We start from the raw sequence: 21,525 nt of genomic DNA, 5'->3' as shown, positions 1-21,525 counted from the left end.
ACTGATGGGGGGGGGGGGTTGTAGGCCAAAAGCTCTGGTGGGCCTGCATGTGTGTCCCCCCCGCCCTTGCTCTGGGGGCCAGATGCCAGGTGCGGGAGGCTGCAATGTTTTGCCATGCCTGTGAGCTTCCTGGAGGAAGCCGAATGCTGAGCAACTTCATGGGCCTTTGCCCAGACCCAGCGGGGCTGCTCATGTGGCGTTCGTTAGGGCAGCTGGAGGCAGCCTCCCGAGCTGGATCTGGCAGCTACCCGGTGCGGGAGGGTTGCAGCCTGCCCAGAGGCATTGCGCTGGCTGCTCTGGAGCAGGGGTGGGGGACGTGGGCCCTCCTGGGGTTGAACTGCAATTCCCGTTATCCCTGACCATTGGACAGGCTAGCTAGGGCTACAGGGAGTTTTGCATGTGCCAAGAAAAACTCCAGCTCCAGATCATTTATGAACACTAAGCATAGTTGCTGGTTGCTACTGCAACTATTCTGCTTTTACTAGTTCTGCTTTTAAGAGCAGAAAAGGTCCTCAGAAGCGTTGCTCACTCGCTGGCCACACCACGGAGATTTCGGCCAGGCTTGCCTGGGCTCTTTCAACCCGATCTTCACAGACTTGAGGGCTAGAAACTTCCTTTCCTACTCCGAAGGGGAGGCTGATCTCTGCTCCTAAGAGCCGTGTCTGTACTTCCTGCCTATCAGGATCCGACCCCGGGTGGAAGGCTGCGGATGTAAAGGCACTCTGCGCATGCACAGAGGTGGTCTTGCCTTAACGTTGATTTCACGCTTACGGGGCTCGATTGGCCGTCGGCCCCTTTGCAGAGCAAATAAAGATCCTGTCCGCTCCGAGCCCGGAGCTCCGCCGTGGGAGGCGCGGCCCCGGCCTGCTCCGAAGGGGGCCTCCAGCCCCTGCAACCCCGCTCCCCGCGCGAGGTCAGCGCCCCGCTGTCCCTCTTCCCGCCCACTAGGCGGGGCCACTTCGGGATGAAGCGTGAACCGGCGTCGCTCTAGCCTCTTGCTTGCTCTATGCCTTTCTGCTTCCGTGTGACCTTCTAGCCGGTCGTTCTTGACATAGGACCCTCGCCGGGATATAGAAAAATAGTGGAGTGACTCATCGCGTTAAGTTCCGATTTCCGACGCTGCTTCCCGAATAGAAAGGGGAGCGGGGAGGCCTGTATTTCCTGCTGCCTCCTGCGGAGAGGAGCTATCCCCGTCGCAGCTACGGCAACATTCCGGGGTTCTCCGTAGCTTTCTCTGGGCAGCTTTCACTTCCGTCCCGAGGAGGGCTGAAATTGGCCTAAAGGAACCCGGAAGTTTCCTATCCACAGCACGTCACTCGAAAATTTTCTTTTCTCTTTGCCCTCCGCTTAGCCTGAGAGGTGGAGGTGCTTTTGTAAGTACAACATTTCCGGTTCACAATTGGCGGTAAAAGATCATAGAGACGTTTTTCAGGCCTGGCTGGAAGTGCTTTCTTAAGTCTTCTGACGTAAAACAAAGGGGGAGAGGTACCACAGAGAGCAAGCAGTAGAGCGGATTCCGCGTCCGTCTCCCCCAAACGGCGGTCCCCACCATAGATGTAAACCCCTCTTCCTTAACTCTATGGGCTTCAAGCGGAAACAAGAAAAGTCGGAAATTCCGTCCCCGGAAGTGACGGCAGCGCGGCTGGCGCGACATTCTACCGGCGGGATCGCCTCGGCGCGTGCGCAGTCGCCAGAGGCCCGCCGAGGACCCGTATTTCCGGGATCTGCGGCCGCAGCCAAGATGGCGGACAGCGAAGAGTACGAGTCGGTCCTGTGCGTGAAGCCGGAGGTCCACGTCTACCGCGTGCCCCCGCGCGCCTCCAACCGGGGCTACAGGTGAGGCGCCAAGCGCGGCCCGCTCGCCCAGGGCGGGGGCTGCGCCTCCGAGCACGCAGAGTGCCGTTCCCCGACTGCGGGGCGGGGGGCGTCCCCACCCCCTCCCACGCGGGCCTCGCTTCGCTTCCGGCCAGCAAGGAGGGCCGGGGCCGCGGGGCTGTCCGAGGGAAGCGGCCTGGGCCTGCCCCCCAAACGGGACGTCCGGGAGCAGCCCAGAGGCGTTCGCCGCCCCGGCCAGCGGCTTCTTGCGCCAGCCTGGAGGGGAGCGCGACGTGGCGAAGGCGTCGCGGCCGACCGCGGAGGCCCTTTCAGAGGCTGGGCTTGCAAAAACCGGCTGGCGGGAATGGCGGATGAGCTCGTGCCCGAAGCGAGAAGGATGCGCCGGCTCTGCTGCAGCTGCTCCTCCCTCTTCAAGGGCGTAGCGCGGCTGGCCGCGGTGGCCCTGCAGATGGTTTAGCCAGAACTCCCATCGGCCCTTGCCAGCACAGCCGTTGGTGAGGGATGATGGGAGATGGGCGATTAATGCATTCAATAAATAATGAATAAATCTCAAAGAGTGCTACGGGTGGGCCTCAGCACCGCAGCCGGCCAGCTCCTCCTTGCGCTGTTCCGCAGCCTTCAGGCTGGAAGGACACTGGCAGCTCCCTCCAGGCGCAGTGCCTAGGCACGCGTGGGAGCAGGGGCCGACAGAGGGTGAGGCGGTAGCATGCAATGACATTCAGAAATAAGATGAACCTGGAGGAGAGGATAGCAAAGAAAGAGGAAATGGACGACAGATGGACAGAATACCTGGCCCCTTGTGAAGGAAGGAGGAGGAAGAATGGGAAGGGGGGAGATGAGAGATAAAGAAGTGGTGGGGAGTGCTGCTGTTGTGTCTTCTGGCTGCCTGTGCTGATGGCTGTTTTCTCTGTCTCAGAGAATGTCTCTGTCTTGGGGCGGGTGGGAGGTGGAAGTGAGTCAAGGTGGCCAGGAGATGAAGAATATCAGGAGGGAAGGGAAGGTCTCCCACCTCTAAGGGAAAAGGGCCACTAAGAAGAGAGGTAAATGGTTGTTGAGGATCCTAAACTGAATAGAAAGGAAGGGGTTTAGAGAAAGAAGCTATTCTAAGAAGAAGTGAATGTGAAAGCAGCAGCTGGGAGGAATGAAAGAAACTAGCAGTTGGAGGCAGGGATGTTGTTGTTGTTCAGTCGTTCAGTCGTGTCCGACTCTTCGTGACCCCATGGACCATAGCACGCCAGGCCTTCCTGTCCTGCGCTCTCTCCCGGAGCGTGCTCAAGTTCATATTCATTGCATCCGTGATGCTATCTAGCCATCTCATCCTCTGCCGTCCCCTTCTCCTTTTGCCTTCAGTCTTTCCCAGCATCAGGGTCTTTTCCAGGGAGTTTTCTCTTCGCATTAGGTGGCCAAAATATTGGAGCTTCAGCTTCATTATCTGTCCTTCCAATGAGCACTCAGGGTTGATTTCCTTTAGGATGGACTGATTTGACCTCCTTGCAGTCCAGGGGACTCGTAAGAGTCTTCTCCAGCACCACAGTTCGAAAGCATCAATTCTTCGGCGCTCAGCCTTCCTTATAGTCCAGCTCTCACAGCCATACATTACTACTGGGAAAACCATAGCTTTGATTAGACGGACCTTTGTCGGCAAGGTGATGTCTCTGCTTCTTACTATGCTGTCTAGGTTGGCCATAGCTTTCCTCCCAAGGAGCAAGCGTCTTTTAATTTCATGGCTACAGTCACCGTCTGCGGTGATCTTGGAGCCCAAGAAAGTAAAATCTGTCACTGCTTCCATTTCTTCCCCTTCTATATGCCAGGAAGTGATGGGGCCAGATGCCATGATCTTAGTTTTTTTAATGTTGAGTTTCAAACCAGCTTTTGCCCTCTCTACTTTCACCCTCAACAAGAGGCTCTTGAGATCCTCTTTGCTTTCTGCCATTAGGGTGGTATCGTCTGCATATCGGAGGTTGTTGATAATTCTCCCAGCAATCTTAATTCCGACCTGTGATTCATCCAACCCGGCATTTCTCATGATGTACTCTGCATATAAGTTAAATAAGCAGGGTGACAATATGCAGCCTTGTCGTACTCCTTTCCCAATTTTGAACCAATCGGTTGTTCCATGTCTGGTTCTTACTGTTGCTTCTTGACCCTCATACAGGTTTCTCAGGAGACAGGTAAGGTGGTCTGGTACTCCCATCACTTTCAGAATTTGCCACACTTTGTTGTGATCCACACAATCAAAGGCTTTAGCGTAGTCAATGAAACAGAAATAGACGTTTTTCTGGAATTCTCTTGCTTTCTCCATGATGCAGCGAATGTTGGCGATTTGATCTCTAGTTCCTCTGCCTCTTCGAAACCCAGCTTGTACTTCCGGTAGTTCTCGGTTCGCATACTGCTGAAGCCTAGCTTGTAGGATTTTGAGCATCACCTTGCTGGCACGTGAAATGAGCGCAACTGTGCGGTAGTTTGAACACTTGGCGTTTGCCCTTCTTTGGCGTTGCCCTTCTTTGGAATTGGAATGTAAACTGACCTTTTCCAGTCTTGTGGCCACTGTTGAGTGTTCCAGATTTGTTGGCATATTGAATGCAGCACTTTAACAGCATCATCTTTTAGGATTTTAAATAGCTCGCCTGGAGGCAGGGATAGGACACTTATTATGTGGGAAAGCAAAAGAAATGACAGATGGGTAAAAATAGTCTGAAAGGCATGGGGGGAGAAAAACATATAAGATAAAAAGGCTTTTCCACTCTGGATCAGCAAATTCTGGCTAAAATGGGGAGGTTAAATCATTATACTTCCAGAGCCTCTGTTTGTCCTTAGCATGAGGAAAGCTGGCCTATGGAACTCCATGCTACATGGAAATCACTGGGGGAAAGAATTAAATTGCAAGCCAAGCGCCACCTCTGTTTGCTGCCATTTAGTGACTGGTTCTGCCCCTGCGCTGCCATTTTGTGGTTGGTGGGCTTCAGTAATTTTCATTTCTCTCACATGGGCTGTGTGGGTGGACAGTTTGAGAACTCCTGACCTAAAGAAATCAGAAAGGAGAAAGGGCGCTTGTTTTGGAAGATGTGAGCTTTGAATGAAGATAAAAGAAGGTGGTGTCATTTTGGTGGACAGAAGGCTTGGTTTCTGCAGGTGCTCTAGCAATATCTATATCTATCTTAGTCTACTGGTTATGTAGCAGATGCTGTCCAGAATATGCAGCTGCTGAGACTGGGGCCTTTTTAGCCTTGACTGGCCATGTCTCCTCTTCCCCCTGCTAGAGCTGCAGAGTGGCAGCTGGACCAGCCGGCGTGGAGCGGCCGGATGCGCATCACAGCCAAAGGGAACGTGGCCTACATCAAGCTGGAGGACAAGAATTCAGGTGAAGATACTCTGACTTGGATTCCTGCATTGAGCAGGGGGTTGGACTTGATGGCCTTGTAGGCCCCTTCCAATCCCACTATTCTATGATTCTGTGAAGAGCAGCAGCTGCAGCAGCCGGGGGGGGCAAACTCAGCGGCTGTTTGAAGGAAGCCCCTTGCTAAAGACGCAGCGTTCAGGTCAGGCCCAATGAATTCACCAGCAGAAGGAAGCAAGATGTCAGGCTTCTGCTCAGGGGAAAAGGTTTTGGTCAGGATGACTGGCTAGTGCTCTCCAAGCATGCCCCTGTCCATCTCTCCCAGCCAGGCACATTGGCAGCCTGATGAACATTCAGGATGATGACCTCAGACAGGCTCTTTGTTCAAGGAGGGCAGCCGTGAGACCTGGCCAGTGGTGGTGCCTCCTTTGAACTGAGAGCCCCAACGTCTGGGCCAGACTTCTCTGTGATGCTCAGAGAGAGGCCCAGCAATGTGGAAAATCTTCAATGGAGGCGGAGCAGCACTCTGGTAACCTCAGACACTCCCTCTATAGAGGTCCAGGACTAGAAAACACAGACACTTTCCTCCCTTCCTTGTGCAACTTCTTCTTTTGAATCCACATCTTGGAGGTAACCGGGAAGGTTGATACTGAACCTATGTCTCAGCATAAAGTAGCGATTGTGTAGCTAAGAAAATGCATTTTCTGTATCCACTATGTACCTATCCTATATACCTATTTTCTGTATCCACTATCCACTTTTTGCAAAATTCTCAAATTAAACTCAGACATGTGTGTGTGTTATGTGTGCATGCGCGTGAAGGGAGCTGACACACTTGGCTCCCTTGGAGCAGGAAAAGAGACAGAGTAGGCCATGCCCTGGCAGTGCAAGGCAGTTTCTCACCCTCAGTTTTCCCCCTTCCAGGAGAACTTTTTGCCCAGGCACCCGTGGACCAGTTTCCTAGCATTTCTGTGGAGGGCGTGACAGACTCCAGCCGATACTTTGTCATTCGGATTGAGGATGGGAACGGTACGTGTGCGGGGGTTGGATCTTGTCCTCTTGGGTGAGGGACAGTGGCTTCCTTCCTGCTCAGGCTGGGATGGTTCTGACCGGTGCCCCTTCCAAGACAAGCCACTTCCCAGGACTTAGGGGGAGCCAAAGAAGTGGCCCTTGGAAGGGGTCGTGCCAGGCTGCATGCGCGCTCAGCTCTTTCTTGCCTGTTTGGGAGGAGGGGCCTCCTGCTTTGGGCCTGCAGCCTTGCTGGAAGGGCCTTTGGGCCTGTGACTCTCCCAGGGCGCCTCTTCCTCAGCAGACCCTCCTGGCTTTCCCAGCTCCAGCTGCGCTTCCTTCCCCTGATCCCTCCCTGCTCTCCTGTAAACGCTAAGCCTTGTGGTTGCAGCGCATGCTTTAGTGGCAGGGTCTCCAGCGTGCTGCCCCGGCTCTCCCCTTCTCCCACCCTCTTGTTCTGCCCAGCCTGGGGCGCTCCTCTGGCATTTTGTAGCAAGTGGCTGGTGCCCGAGTGCTGCTGACTGGGCCTGGCTTTCCTTGCAGGTCGCCGGGCGTTCATCGGAGTTGGCTTTGTGGACCGCGGCGACGCCTTTGACTTCAACGTGGCGCTGCAGGACCACTTCAAGTGAGGGCTGCTCCTCTGGGGCCCCTTTGCAGCAGGCACAGTCCCTGGCCAGCATCCCCTGGGCTCTTCCTCCTCCGGGCAAGTGGGAGGGGGGAATCACAGCCTCAGGAGGCCAAAGGGGTGCCTTTTTGCCTCTCAGCACCTGCCGGTCAAATGGCAGCAGCTTCTTGGGCCCAGGAGAGTCGCAGCCCGTTTTTTTTCTGCAACAAAAAGGAACCCCTCAAAAGGGGCAGTCGGTCCGTGGGGAGTGAGGACCTGGCCGTGGGCACGCGGGGAGTGGCAGTGGTGTGGCAGAGCCGGCAGCGGGGAGCAGCCTCTGCCGCCTTCCAGGCTCCTTTCCTCCATGAAACACAGTGAGCCCCGAGGAAGCCCAATAAATTGGGGCCAGGCCGGCCAGCCAAACACGCCAGTGGGACCTTGCTTCGCCGAGGCAGGAAGGAGGCGGTCGGCAGCGGGCCTGAGTGTCCTGCCTGCTGGCCTCCGGTGTGCTGAGCGGGAGGGGCTTGTTTGCCAGGGAGAAACAGCAGGAATGGGGGGGACACCCTCTTCTCTGGCAACTCCCCATGCCAGCTAGCTGGCCCCCCACAGCCCTGCTGGGGAAAGCAGCGGCACAGGTTTGGCCCCAGCCTTTGCCCTGGAAGAGAACTCGTTTGGCTGGAGCCTCTTGGGCATCAGCTGCAGCAAGGCCCCTCTGCTTCCCGCAGCCCCGGACAGGGCGCCATTGTGTACGTTTGTCTCTGCTCCAGCAGCGTGCCTGACCCGCTTATTCGCTTGTGTTTGCAGGTGGGTCAAGCAGCAGAGCGAGCTGGCCAAGCAGGCCCAGAATCCGGAGCAGGGCCCCAGACTTGACTTGGGCTTCAAGGAGGGGCAGACCATCAAGCTCAGCATCGCGGTGAGGCTTCTCTGGGCTCGTGCTGCTGCTGGGCGTGTGGGACGGAGGCTGTGGAGAAGGGGGTGCAAAGCGAACAGTGCCCGGTGGCTTGAGAAGCGAGTGAGCCACCGGCAGCGGGGGAAACTTTGAGCTTTGTGGCTGCTTTTTCAGTCGGAGCAGCGCAGCGCTAGAGGAGCTTGATGTGGAAGGCCGTGCGGGCTCTGCTGCTGGGCGGGCTGGCCCCGTCCTCCCCTCATGCTGGCCTTCCCCCTCCCCTCATGCTGGCCTTCCCCCTCCCCTCATGCTGGCCTTCCCCCTCCCCTCATGCTGGCCTTCCCCCTCCCCTCATGCTGGCCTTCCCCCTCCCCTCATGCTGGCCTTCCCCCTCCCCTCATGCTGGCCTTCCCCCTCATGCAGAGAAGCAGCTGAAGTCTCCTTCTGTGTGGGGACAGGGCAGCAGTAGGACTCCTTCGCTGGGGAAGGTTGTTCAGGCCTCTGAGCGCTTTGCCCTCTTGGCCTCCCTCCAGAACGTGAAGAAGAGGGACGGCCCCTCGGGGAGCAGGCCACGAGCAGCAGGCCCCGGGGCCCCCAGCCGCCTCCCGCCCCCTCCGGGAGCCAAGGCGTCCTTCGGCCCCCTGCCTGGGGAGCAGCTTCCATCGCATTCTGCAGAGCCACCAGCCAGCGCCACCCAAGCAGGTCTGTGGCTCGGGCTTGCTGAGGGGGGGGATTGGGGCAGCCCCTCGAGCGTGGGGCAGCCACGCTGCCTGGCAGGTCGTGTGGGGCGCTACTCAGGGCCCTTTTCCAGGCTGGCCCTGGAGCTCTGTGAGTGCTGCTCTGCTGGCACCCCCCCCCCCGCTGTCTGAGCCAAGGGGCCCCAGGCTCCATTTCTGTGTCGCGCGGGGAGGGCTCTCAGCGAGGAGGCAGGGTGGCAGTCACTGCGGCCTGGCCTGCTGCCTCCCCTCACACTTTGGAGGCCATGGGCCCCTCACTGCCGGCCTCCAGGGGCTGGCTTGGTAGGCGGGAGCACTGGACAAATCCCTCCAAGTGGTAAAAGCTACTCTGTCTCCCCGCCCCGCCCATGTCAGCAGATGCCTCGGTGCCTTGGCCACCCCAGCCCCCAAGTATCACCGCAGAAGGAGCTGCCGACATCTGGGGAGACTTTGCCAAAGCTTCAGGGTGATGATACCCCCCCCTTCTTGTGTGATGATACCCCCCCCTTCTTGTGTGATGATACCCCCCCCTTCTTGTGTGATGATACCCCCCCCTTCTTGTGTGATGATACCCCCCCCTTCTTGTGTGATGATACCCCCCCCTTCTTGTGTGATGATACCCCCCCCTTCTTGTGTGATGATACCCCCCCCTTCTTGTGTGATGATACCCCCCCCCTTCTTGTGTGATGATACCCCCCCCCTTCTTGTGTGATGATACCCCCCCCCTTCTTGTGTGATGATACCCCCCCCTTCTTGTGTGATGATACCCCCCCCTTCTTGTGTGATGATACCCCCCCCTTCTTGTGTGATGATACCCCCCCCTTCTTGTGTGATGATGAGAGGAGACCAGAACTGCTCCCCTCTTGCCTTTTTCGGGGACACAGGAGCACTGCAGATGTGTCTGCATTGCTGCAACCGAACCTTTGTGGGCGCTTGGCCTGGCACTCTGGCCTGTGACCTTGTGGCTGGAGCTGCTCAGTTGATCAGTGCTCATTCCCTCAACCAGCTCAGACATCTCAAATGGAGAAGTGGCCCGGATCTCCATGTGCACCAGGTGCAGGAGGCCTCAAGACTCCCGGAGGGGGAGCACGCTGCTTGGCAGGAGGGGAGGCCGCTCCTCTGCTCTTCCTCCCTGTCCCCCAGGAAGCCCCTGTCCCCCAGGAAGCCCCTGTCCCCAGGGCCCTGTGTGGACAGAGCATCCCCATCTGTGGAAGCGGGGGCTTTTGCAGCCCGTCTCTGCCTGCCCATCCCTTGCTCCTGAACTGTGGCGTCTGTCTGTCTCCCCTCATAGGTCTGTCTCTGGCCAGAGTCAGCAGAGCTCCAGCTGGGTCCAGTTCTGAGCCGCTGGGGCAGTGTGTGCGTCTCTTGCCTGGTGGCTGAGGCAGGACCCTCCTGCGTTTTCGTTGTGGACCAAAGAGGCCTAGAGGACAGCGCTCACTTTCGGGGGAGCTTCAAGAGGTCCCCACTCTGGACATGCCGCTCTGGACATTGGGGGGGAAGGGAAGTAGGGGTGGGACAATGCAACTCCCCCCTCCAAAGACGTGCACTGCTGGTGGGGGGGGGGGTTCTTTACCCTGCCCAGAATCCCCAAGAGGGAGCTGCTTTCTGCATTCCAGTCAGAGCGGATCAGCCTGGAGGGGGAAGAGAAGCGACGCTCGCAAAGCGTTTGCATCTCAGACGAAGGTTTTGTCCTCCCTTCGGTGCTGCTCCCCCACTCCCAGGTCTTCCTTAACCGGTGGAGGAGCAGGGCAGAATCCCTGTTGATGGGCAGAAGTTGTGGTGGATTTTCCATGTGTGTGTGATCTCTGGGATGCCCTTGCCTCTTTGCCTTGCACTGCACAGCCAGTGTGGGGGGAGACGCAGGGCAGGGTCGTGGTTGCCTGCCTCACCACCTCGCCCCCTTCCCAGCTGGAAGGAATGTCCTGGGAAGCTGCTTCGGTGGGCAGGACCTGTCTGGGCTGGAGCAGCTGCAGCCCCTGGCAAGAATGGACCAGGGGTCTTCCCGTGGCACATCCAAGTTCCTCTCAGCTGGGTTTTCACGGCAAACATAAGCGAGGCTTAAACCTGTTGAGCTGGACCTCTGATGGGTGAGATTTGGAGGTTGCTGCCTGTGTGGTGGCTGATTTCCACATTGCTCCTTCAGGATGGCTCCCTTGGGCTGTGAAGCACCTCCTGCCCTCGGCCAACCTGCCTTCTCTCCAAAGGGAAAGGGGTTTGAGCAGATAGCGGTTCGATCTCTCAGGTGGTTGTCTTGTGCATAAAACTCCTCCCATTCCTTGTTTTTGTAACTTAACCCCCCCCCCCCATTTTTTAGGAGAATCCTGGGTTTCTTCTTGTTTTGCAGGAATTTGGCCTATGACGCTTCGGATGTCATGAAGGACAAAGCGTTTCCTGGGCCATGTTAAGGAACTGGACTTGAACTCTCTTTTGAAATACAGATCAAGTGCACGCGCACACTCTTATCTATTTATGTGAAGTTGAAGGCCTTAAAACATTTTATTATTATGTAGCTTCATAATGTTTTTGTCTGCCTTTTGTATTTTTGAGGTGGTTTATGATTAAAATGTATAGTTGTATCTATCTGGAAGCCTTATTTTAATTTGGGGAGCAGGGTTAGGTGAAATGCATTGGTGAGAGAGAACAAAAAGGCCCAAGGGGTCATTGACAGTGAAAGGAGGGCCGGGGGGGCGGTCCTTTTATGGACGCTGAAGGGTCATCCTCTGTTCTTGTGTCCAAGGGACCATTTTGGCTTCAGAGTTCCATTTACATTTCAAACTAAACAGTAAGAAAAGTGATGGAAATTATGTTGTTCTAGAAGCAACTGCCCTGAGCTGGAAACAGAAGCTCTGCCTGTGCCAAGAGGCACCCTTCCCCAGTTCCGTGGCTGCATTTTGGCATTTGTGACTAACCCTTGGTTCCCTTTGTGCCTTTTTGAGCCAGAACGCTGTGGGTTGGCACAATAGTGTCCATCAACCCCAGAATCCTAAAATACCTTCCCTGTAGGGCTGGACTGTGGGTGACGATTTTCCTCTCAAGGGGGCCTGTATACTCAGATGTCAAATCTCATAGCAGATGTTAACGTCTGAGGTGTAAGAGCCCTGCGGGAACTGGCCACAGTGGGTGCGCATCTAGCCCAGCAGCCAGATTGGCCCAGTGGGAAGCCCCCCCCCCCCCCCCCCCCGGAGGGCATGAAGGCGAAAGCCCTGGTCATCTGCGGAGCATGAGCTGAGAAAGCACTTTTCTTCCATTTCCCTCGTGGTCTTCTCGCTATCTGGATGATCATTGTTTTTAATCCTGGTGGCCCGCCCTGCCTCTTGTGCTAAGAGGGAGATTGCAGAAACCTTCAATGACCCTGGAGCCTCCCAGCTGACCTCTCAAAGGCCTCACAGCCCTTGTGCCAACATTCATGTCAAGTCTGGGGAGAGCCCTTTCCAAGTTTGCGAGAGCCAGGGTCTGCATGCATGTGCTATGGGTTCTAGCAGCTGGCAACTGGTTTTTTTCCCACCAGGAGACATGGAGCCCCAAATGCCTCCCTTCCAGAAACACACTCATTTCCTGGCTACCCTGCAGGCAGCTCTAATAACCCTGGGCGGATTAAGGAGCTTACGCTGGAGCTGCATGGATGTAGCTCTCGCATGGCCAGGCGTGGGTTGCGGGGAGAAGGAAGAGCAGGCGGTGCTGGAGGTGTGAGCCAAGCCCTTTTCTGGCAAAGGTGAGGCCCGGCCTCCGCCAGGTACCCAGCGCTATATTAACCAGTAGCAGCAGCTGTGTGAGAAGCGAAGGGCCAGCCAGTCTGCACAACCTCTGCAGGTGAGTGCTGGACCCGGAGCTTGTCTGGGGCTTTGGTGCCCCTGGAAGGTGGAGAGCATGTCAGGAGCAGCTGAGGCTGGCGCGGTGTTTGTGCTCAGGGCTTAATTCCTCCCAGGAGAGGTGTGGGGCTCAGCCCCTTCTGAAGTCGGTTGCCTGGTACGGGAGAAGTCCCTGCCCTCCCAGTATCCAACAGTGCAGCAGTGTCTTTGCTTATTGGGGGAAGGAAACGAACTCTGCACATGCTCAGAGGCATACTTCTTATAGGGCTGAGTTTGGGCCCTATCAGAAGACAGGAAATCAGGTCTTGGAGCAAAGAGCCTTTTCTGCTTCAGCACGGGAGTTCTTGGTGGCCTCTGTCTGGCAACCAGGTTGCACCCAGTCCCCCTGGCTCCAGTGACTGCAGAAGTTCTGCTCCCAAGAGACCCTGGACTGGCTTAGTGCCCCAGGACTTAAAAATAGTGCTGGGCAGGCTGGCAGGGCCTTGTTGTTGTTCAGTCGTTCAGTCGTGTCCGACTCTTCGTGACCCCATGGACCATAGCACGCCAGGCCTTCCTGTCCTGCGCTCTCTCCCGGAGTGTGCTCAAGTCCATATTCATTGCATCGGTGATGCTATCTAGCCATCTCATCCTCTGCCGTCCCCTTCTCCTTTTGCCTTCAGTCTTTCCCAGCATCAGGGTCTTTTCCAGAGAGTTTTCTCTTCGCATTAGGTGGCCAAAATATTTGAGCTTCAGCTTCAGGATCTGTCCTTCCAATGAGCACTCAGGGTTGATTTCCTTTAGGATGGACTGATTTGACCTCCTTGCAGTCCAGGGGACTCGTAAGAGTCTTCTCCAGCACCACAGTTCGAAAGCATCAATTCTTCGGCGCTCAGCCTTCCTTATAGTCCAGCTCTCACAGCCATACATTACTACTGGGAAAACCATAGCTTTGATTAGACGGACCTTTGTCGGCAAGGTGATGTCTCTGCTTCTGACTATGCTGTCTAGGTTTGCCATAGCTTTACTCCCAAGGAGCAAGCGTCTTTTAATTTCATGGCTACAGTCACCGTCTGCAGTGATCTTGGAGCCCAAGAAAGTAAAATCTGTCACTGCTTCCATTTCTTCCCCTTCTATATGCCAGGAAGTAATGGGGCCAGATGCCATGATCTTAGTTTTTTTAATGTTGAGTTTCAAACCAGCTTTTGCACTCTCCTCTTTCACCCTCAACAAGAGGCTCTTTAGATCCTCTTTGCTTTCTGCCATTAGGGTGGTATTGTCTGCATATCGGAGGTTGTTGATAATTCTCCCGGCAATCTTAATTCCGACCTGTGATTCATCCAACCCGGCGTTTCTCATGATGTACTCTGCATATAAGTTAAATAAGCAGGGTGACAATATGCAGCCTTGTCGTACTCCTTTCCCAATTTTGAACCACTCGGTTGTTCCATGTCTGGTTCTTACTGTTGCTTCTTGACCCTCGTACAGGTTTCTCAGGAGACAGATAAGGTGGTCTGGTACTCCCATCACTTTCAGAATTTGCCACAGTTTGTTGTGATCCACACAATCAAAGGCTTTAGCGTAGTCAGTGAAGCAGAAATAGACGTTTTTCTGGAATTCTCTTGCTTTCTACATGATCCAGCGAACGTTGGCGATTTGATCTCTAGTTCCTCTGCCTCTTCGAAACCTAGCTTGTACTTCCGGTAGTTCTCGGTTCGCATACTGCTGAAGCCTAGCTTGTAGGATTTTGAGCATCACCTTGCTGGCATGTGAAATGAGCGCAATTGTGCGGTAGTTTGAACACTCTTTGGCGTTGCCCTTCTTTGGAACTGGAATGTAAACTGACCTTTTCCAGTCTTGTGGCCACTGTTGAGTGTTCCAGATTTGTTGGCATATTGAATGCAGCACTTTAACAGCATCATCTTTTAGGATTTTAAATAGCTCAGCTGGAATACCGTCATCTCCGCTAGCTTTGTTGTTACTAATGCTTCCTAAGGCCCACTTGACTTCACTCTCGAGGATGTCCGGCTCAAGTTCAGTGACCGCACTGTCATGGCTATCAGGGACATTCAGATCTTTCCTGTATAGTTCTTCTGTGTATTCTTTCCACCTCTTCTTAATGTCATCTGCTTCTGTTAGGTCCCTGACTTCTTTGTCCTTTATCATGCCCGTCTTTGCACAAAACGTTCCCTTGAGATCTCCAATTTTCTTGAAGAGATCGCTTCCCTTCTTTCCTCAGCTACTTGTAAAGCCTCATCAGCCACTTTGCTTTCTTGCATTTCTTTTTCTTTGGGATGGATTGAGTTGCTGCCTCCTGAACAATGTTACGGACCTCCGTCCATAGTTCCTCAGGCACTCTGTCTATCAGGTCTAATCCCTGAAATCTATTCCTCACCTCCACTGTATACTCATAAGGGATATGATTTAGGTCATACCTGAATGGTTTAGTGGTTTTCCCTACGTTCTTCAATTTAAGCCGAAATTTTGCAACAAGAAGCTCATGATCTGAGCCACAGTCAGCTCCAGGTCTTGTTTTGACTGACTGTATAGAGCATCTCCATCTTTGGCTGCAAAGGACATAATCAATCTGATTTCGATATTGACCATCTGGTGATGTCCATGTGTAGAGTCGCCTCTTGTGCTGTTGGAAAAGAGTGTTTGCTATGATCAGCGTGTTCTCTTGGCAAAACTCCATTAGCTTTTGTCCTGCTTCATTTTGTACACCAAGGCCATGCCTGCCTGTTATCCCGGTGATTTCTTGACTTCCTACTTTATCATTCCAATCCGCTATGATGAAGAGGATATCTTTTTTTGGTGTTAGTTCTAGAAGGTGTTGTAGGTCTTCATAGAACCGATCAACCTCAGCTTCTTCGGCCTCAGTGGTTGGGGCATAGACTTGAATTACTGTGATGTTGAATGGTTTGCCTTGGATTCGTACTGAGATCATTCTATCGTTTTTAAGATTGTACCCCAGTACTGCTTTTCCCACCCTTTTGTTGACTACGAGTGCTATTCCATTTCTTCGAAGGGATTCTTGCCCACAGTAGTAGATATGATGGCCACCTGAATTAAATTAGCCCATGCCTGTCCATTTTAGTTCGCTGATTCCCAAGATGTCGATGTTCAATCTTGCCATCTCATGTTTGACCACCTCCAGCTTACCTTGATTCATTGATCTGACATTCCAGGTTCCTAAACAATATGGCCTACTCTGGGGTTTTTACTAGAACTCGGAGGTCCAGCAAACAGAGTGCCTGGTGCAAAGGGCGGGCGCTTGGAATGCAAGCAGGTCTCTGCATGAGCACCGGAACGGAAGGGCGATTGCAGCCCTTCCCGCAAACCCCCACTCCGGCGGCCCCCTTTCTGCCTTTCAGCCGGATGACTTGGGGTCGGGGGGGGGGGTCATTCTGTTGCTGCTCCTGTTCACCTGCTGGGAGTCAGAAGTCCTGGCCGATCTACAAACCAGCCACAGCGCGTACCAGTAGATCCAGAGTGGCCTTCAAGCACACGAGCTACTTGCTTCGATGCGCCTTTTAGGGGGCTGTCTGCGAGGCAGAAACTCAACCGGCGAGGCGCTCCTGGCCTCGGATGTGGGGCGAGCAGGAGGCGTGGATGCGATGGCGCGCGCGGGGGGTGGGCCGCTCTCAGTCCTCCTGAGCCCCCCAACGGGTCCAGGGCCTCGCCAGCGTCGTTTTGCAGGTCCAACGCCCAGCCTCTCACGCGTCGCCGCCCCCCGCGAGTGGCCACGGGCGGCGGCGGCTTCTAGGACCCGGCCGGCATCCGCTCTCCGAGCCCGGGCCCGCCTCCTTGGGCGGGGGGGCGGCCCGCCCCCGCCGAGCCCGCCGGGCGCAGCTGCACGGAGGCGGCCCCGAGTCGCCGGCGGCAGGCAGTCGGTCGCCCCCGCCCCTGGGCAGGCTGGAGCGGGGCGCCGGAGGGGTGGGCGCTCTTGCGGGGCCCCCTCCCCATGAGCACCCCGGAGGCTGCGGAGCCCAAGCTGGAGGCTGTGATTCGGGTCAGTGGCGGGGCGTCGCCTCCTGCGCGGGTCAGTGGCGGGCGGCGGCGGCTCTGGGGCTGGTCCGTAAAGTGCCCCGGCCCCGCGTGGCCAGCCGCGGGGAGGACGGCGCCGGCCCTTTCCTCTGCACTCCGCCCGCCGGAGGCCCTGGGAAATCGCCAGCCCGGCGTGGCTGGGCCCGGGCGGGGCACGCCGCTGCCCTGCCGCTCCCCAGGTTCTGCGCCCTGGCAGCGCCCCCGCCCCGCTTCCTTATCCAGCCCGACAGCTGAAGAAATCCGAGTCCAGCGGGCCTGGGAGACTGAGACGTTTGGGCAGCCTGCCGAGGCAGTTGGCTTGGGGGAGCGGGGGCGCCGATGGATCAGGCGCAGCCCCCGCCCCGCCCCGCCCCGCGCGCCAAGCCCTCGGGATTCTGGCGTGCGTCCAGCCTCTTGCGTGGGGCCGGGCCGCCTGTTGCCGCTGCGGAAGCCGGGGCTTGCTTCCAGGATCCATGCTGAAATCGGTGCCTAAGTTGCATCGTGTTTACTTCAGAGGAAGGCTCATTGGTTTTAATGGGGCTGAGGTACAGACCTTTAACAAGGTCTGTACGATTGCAGCCTGAGACTGCGATCCTAAACGATCAGGCAAAAGTTAGCCAGGACAAAGTCCAGTTGAATTGCGTGGAGTTGAAGTGCATACATTCCGTGGATTTAACGGCGCAGCGTGTATTTACTTACTCTCAGGTAAGCCTGGATAGGATTGCATCCTTAATCCTTTGGCCAGCCACAGTCTCTCAGTCTCCCATGCCCGCAATATGGAGATAATTATGTACTAATCTTGCTTACAGGGCTGTTGTAAAGATTGCAACAAGATAACGAAAATGTGTGGTGTATTTTGAGTACTCGGAAGCGCTGTAGAAATAGTTCTTGCCACCACAGAGGTCACATTCCTATCAAGCCCTGGGTAATAGCTAGCTACCACCCTCCATCAACCCCTTCCAGGGGCAACAGGTTCCATAGCATAATGGTTCACACTATGGAGAGCTACTTCTCTTGTTCTGTTTGGGGCTTTTGCCTTCCGGGCAACCCCTCCTTGACCTTGGGCCCAAACAAACCTACTGGCTGGTCGGCCGGGTGTTCGTGCCCTCTCTTCTTTCCTTGGCTGTATTGCAGGACAACGTTGGATAGACAGACAGGCTTGGTGACCCTTTAGTGTCCCTGTTACATTTTTAGAAATGTCACGGTGCCCAGCAAGGGGACAAAGGGTACCCCTCTCTCCCGCCTTTTGATCCATAGCCTATACGAGAGGCCAAGCTCCATGTCCCATTGTGTCGGTGACCTTTAACACCTTCTATGGGGTAACATTGGCACAAGCCGGCACCTGATTGCTGGGCATTATGGCGCTATATCTGTACCTCCCTTTACATAGAAGCCACGGAGCATCCCTGATCCCAAGGCTCAGGCGGGGTGATTGATGACCTGATCCGAGCAAGGGAGAGCGCCCCCCCCCGCCCAAAGAGATGGTAGATGGAGCTGCTCAGAGTGACCCAGAATCTCTGCCCACTGCACACGCATCACCACAGGAGGGAGCGGTGGCTCAGAACCTGCTTCGCCTCTGAGCACGCCTGTAGCAGTTGTAGGTGGTGCTCAGATGCTCATTTTAGCTCTTCCTTGTTGGGCTTTGTTGACTGGGGACTCTGGAAGGAGGTCAGGCCTTCACTTTAGATTGTGGGTTATTAATCTGGAGACCCCCAATTTGAGACATGGAGGCCTTTCACCTCCGCTACATGGCAGGTGGGGGTGGAGTGGGGTTTCCTAGTGCAGCCACATTTAGGGAAAGAATGCGGAGCAGTGTGGAGGCTACCTTTTGCATGTAGAGGCTGAGTTTTCCTTATGTGCTGATCCCCCTCTGATCTCTCTTTGTGGGGCTAGAAAAGACTGCTTCCCCTCTGGTGTGGGTCTGGTGCAGTCATTTGACTTGTCTGAGCTTTGTTCCCTGTGCAGCCTCAGTTGCATGGATTGGTTTTGGGGGGGAGCTGGTGTGTGGGTTGGTCTACTCCACCCTAATTTGGACTTTAACTCCTATCAGCCCCGGCCAGCATGTACAACGGTCAGGAATGCTCGGAGTTGTAGTCCAAAACATCAGGAGGGCACCAGGTTGGGGAAGGCGTGTGCAAAGGGCCTTTCCGTATCTCCCAATTCTATGAAATGGACAAGAATGTCTGGTAACTTGCTGATTTTTAAATAGGCAAGTATTTAATTGGATTTAATCTGAGAAACGTTGGGAGGGGGTGTCTGTTTGTGTCTTATTCCCATTTTACAGACGGGGGCACTGAGGCTGAGAGTGACTTGTGCCCAAACTCCTGGGTGCCGGTGGGAGGCGAGCTCCTCTTTCCCGGGCCCAAAGGCTAACCGGGAGGATTTCAGGTTGCCTTTTTGGGCTAGCATGGATCATTCCTCAGCCTATAAAGCCTCCTCTCCCAGCCTCCACGGGCACTGGGTCTGTCTCACTGGGGTCCGCTCGGGAGGCTGCGTCCTGGGGAAATGCCCCATGTGCTCCTGCCACTCAGGTGCCTCGTTCTTGTCTAGCAGGAATTGGAGAGCAGCGCCCTGACCTCAGCCGAAGGGAAAAGCCTCTCCGTCAGGGGCGCCTCTGAAGAGGCGCCCCCCACCCGCTTGCCAGCCCGGATCCGAGAGATTGTCACCAAGAACCTTTCAGACAGTAACCGCCAAGGTATCTTTCGGGGAAACGCTGGTCTTTCTGGCCTCTCCTCAGACAGGAAGACTGTGGGCTGCAGGGAGCATCCGTGCCTGGTGGTTGCTTGTAAGAGCCCAGGCCTGCCAGGGCACTTGCCCTCATTTCTCCTTGCTTGGCAGGGAGGGAGACAGAAAGGAGGCAGCCGCCCAGCTCCAGTCCAGCTGGAGACCTGGCAAGATGGAGCGCTTGCTCCTCCAGCGCCTTGGAGGAGACAGGTGGGGAGGACGGAAGGAGTGCTTGGCGTGCGCTGCTGAGCTTCCTCCGCCGGCTTCCACGTGGCGCGTTCTCCTCCCTTGGGTAACCCCAGCGGTTAACCTGCAGACTCCGTGTGTCTTGCCTGTGCATTGCTTGGCACGCCCCGTTGAGGCGGGGATCTGCCTGGCATGCCGGCTGGTGCATGGGGGGCCCCCCAGCCCGGTTCAGCCCCTGAGCGCCCCTTCTCTCCCTGCAGCGGCCTTCTGCGGCACGATGGCGTCCTTGCTTTCTCTCCAGGAGGAGAACCGCATCCTGCAGCAGGAGCTGTCCCGCGTGGAGGACTTGCTGGCTCAGAGCCGTGCAGAGCGCGATGAGCTGGCAATCAAATACAACGCCATCAGTGAGAGGGTAGGTGCAGGGCTCCAGCGAGAGGGCTGGGTGGGCACTGCTCAGGGCGTCTCTCTGGCCCTCCACCAGTCTGTCCAGGCTTGGGGAACTAGGAGACGTTTCTTCAGCACCAGGGGCGGGTGTGCTAGGCACTGCGGGAGCAGCTTGCGGGGTGCGTTAGTAGGGCAGCAGGGCGGCGGGCAGCATTTGGAGGCAGAGGTTCTGCTCTGCTAAAGGGCTCTGTGTTTTGCTGGTGCTTCTCTTCCCCAAAAGCCAATTATGAAATATTGGTGTACCAAAATGGCTTGTGGAATAACGCAAGAAGGAAGAGAGGTGCCTGCCCCAAGGAGCTTGCAGTCACTGTACTGACCCCCTTCCTGGTAGTGGTGGTGAGAGGTTCCTGCTGCTTCCTAAGCGGCGAGCTTCGAGGGTGGGCCGCCGTGTGCGCCTGCCATGGGGGTGACCTCTGTGCAAGGGCAGGTGGCGCACTCTCTCTCTCCCCCTCTCTCTCTCCCCCTCTCTCTCTCTCGGTTGCGCCTTCCTGACGGCACTTGGGGCCCGTCTCTCCCCCGTCTGAAGACAAAGATACTTGTGGGAGGGAACGTTTCCCACGATTCCTGTGCCCAGTTTCCCACCACGCTTTGTTTTTTCCCAGAGTTGTTCTCAGTACTGGGCCTGGTGGGAGGCATTTGTCGGCTCTTTTGCAGGGGGAGGGGGTGCATTTTCTGTCTCTCCCCCATGTTCAACACCTTAGGCCTGCCTGAACATGACCGGCTGGATGAGCGGGACCAGGGCTTGCTGGGACGTGCCTTCTGGCTGGGAAATCCGCTGGGGAGTCTCGGCTCGTGCTTGTCCTTGGGGCAGATTCAAAAGCAGGAGCAAAGCACATTGCTCTGAAGGATGTCATGCAAATCATGACTGGCCTTTCTCTCGTGCTCTCAAGTACTCAAGGCAGGGCTGTCGCTCTATTAAAGAAATCTTAGGGGAGGAATCGTAAGGATTTGAACCGGTTGTTTATCAATTAAAATTTGCGTGTGAATAAAGCAATAGATTTTTGGAGAAAAATAGCATTCTTCGTGTTCAGATAGTGCATGCGTGTTGTGGCAGGCACTGCCTGAGGGGGTGCGTATCTTCCCCTGCGGGAGGGAGATGGTGGACGGTCTTTTCTAAGGTGGCACCCGCAATCTGTGGTTTTGTAAGTGCCAGTATTTTAAAAATGATTTTAAAATCTGCTGCCCAGTTAACCACAGGTGCCTTTTTAATTGATGAATAATTGCAGCTCTAGTTCAGGGGGCTCCAGTAGTCCTAGTAACAGCTCTGTAGGGTAGGACAGTGAGGTTATCTTCATATCGCCGTTGGGGGGCTGAAATTTACCTTTATCTGCGGCAAAGGTGAGATTTGGACCAGTGGCCTCCTGGCTGCTGGCCCCGTCTCTTCGCCGGTATTCAGCAGGCCTAGCCCCAGAGAGGCAGTGTGGTGTTGCGCTTAGAGTGGTGGACCGGGACTGGGGAGGCCCAGGTTCGAGCCCCCCCGGGACCATGAAGTGCACTGGGCGCCATTGGGCCAGTCCCTGGCTCTCAGCCCAGCCTACTGCACAGGGTTGTGGTGAGGATAAAATGGAGAGGAGAGGGGCCAAGCGAGCTGCCGTGGGTTCCTTACGAGAGGATGCCATGAATAAGCAAACAGTTGCCCTTCCTTGGACTTGAGGGCTCTTTTCTGGTGAGTGCCTGGCCTCAGGTGAGGGACAGGCCTGCTCTGCAGGGCTCAGGAGGGAGAGGGGGAGGGAAGGTTTGGCCTGCAAAGCCAATGTGCAAAATGCTCCTGATGAAATGGTCTGGTTGGCGCTGGGGGAGGGGAGCATGGGGGCTGGGGGGGTCTCTCTTCACAAGGCTGTATTGGGGGGCCAGGCTCACGGGCTCTGGTGGCCGTGGCGACCAGCAGGAGAATTTCAATAGGCTGCAGGTTACCACAGCAGCTGTTGCCTGGGGAGAGGGTAAACTTTGCTCAGGCATGCCGCACCCTGGCC

The 21,525-nt window shown here is 55.8% G+C and overlaps 2 protein-coding genes across 17 annotated transcripts in view; both read left to right on the top strand.

Annotated features, from left to right (window-relative positions):
* Window positions 1-1,734: 1,734 nt before the first annotated feature.
* Window positions 1,735-10,967, top strand: NECAP2 (NECAP endocytosis associated 2). 3 transcript variants are annotated; one of them, XM_084821556.1, is made up of 8 exons: window positions 1,735-1,836; window positions 5,097-5,197; window positions 6,098-6,202; window positions 6,725-6,806; window positions 7,590-7,698; window positions 8,205-8,373; window positions 8,766-8,853; window positions 9,679-10,967. In XM_084821556.1, exons 1-8 carry the CDS (start codon window positions 1,742-1,744, stop codon window positions 9,725-9,727), a joined length of 798 nt encoding a protein of 265 aa, XP_084677682.1. In that variant the 5' UTR covers window positions 1,735-1,741; the 3' UTR covers window positions 9,728-10,967. The 3 variants fall into 3 exon arrangements, with proteins under 3 accessions (XP_084677682.1, XP_084677680.1, XP_084677679.1); XM_084821554.1 differs by having other exon boundaries at window positions 8,763-8,853; XM_084821553.1 differs by lacking the exons at window positions 8,205-8,373; window positions 8,766-8,853.
* Window positions 10,968-14,469: 3,502 nt separating this feature from the next.
* CROCC (ciliary rootlet coiled-coil, rootletin) overlaps window positions 14,470-21,525 on the top strand; it is a 44,563-nt gene continuing 37,507 nt past the window's right edge. For 7 of the 14 annotated variants that reach the window (XM_084821631.1, XM_084821630.1, XM_084821627.1 and 4 more), the window contains exons 1-4: window positions 14,470-16,184; window positions 16,778-16,903; window positions 18,749-18,893; window positions 19,369-19,520. In XM_084821631.1, the coding sequence (XP_084677757.1) occupies window positions 16,137-16,184; window positions 16,778-16,903; window positions 18,749-18,893; window positions 19,369-19,520 (471 nt within the window). In that variant the 5' untranslated portion in view covers window positions 14,470-16,136. The other 7 variants (XM_084821634.1, XM_084821640.1, XM_084821628.1 and 4 more) reach the window with 6 other exon arrangements.

Source organism: Heloderma suspectum, chromosome 15, assembly GCF_057233095.1.
Source record: "Heloderma suspectum isolate Gila_16-S chromosome 15, 16-S_ref, whole genome shotgun sequence".
Lineage (NCBI taxonomy): Eukaryota > Metazoa > Chordata > Lepidosauria > Squamata > Helodermatidae > Heloderma > Heloderma suspectum.
The sequence above is the reverse complement of the archived record's forward strand: the minus strand, read 5'-3'. Positions and strand labels throughout refer to the sequence as shown.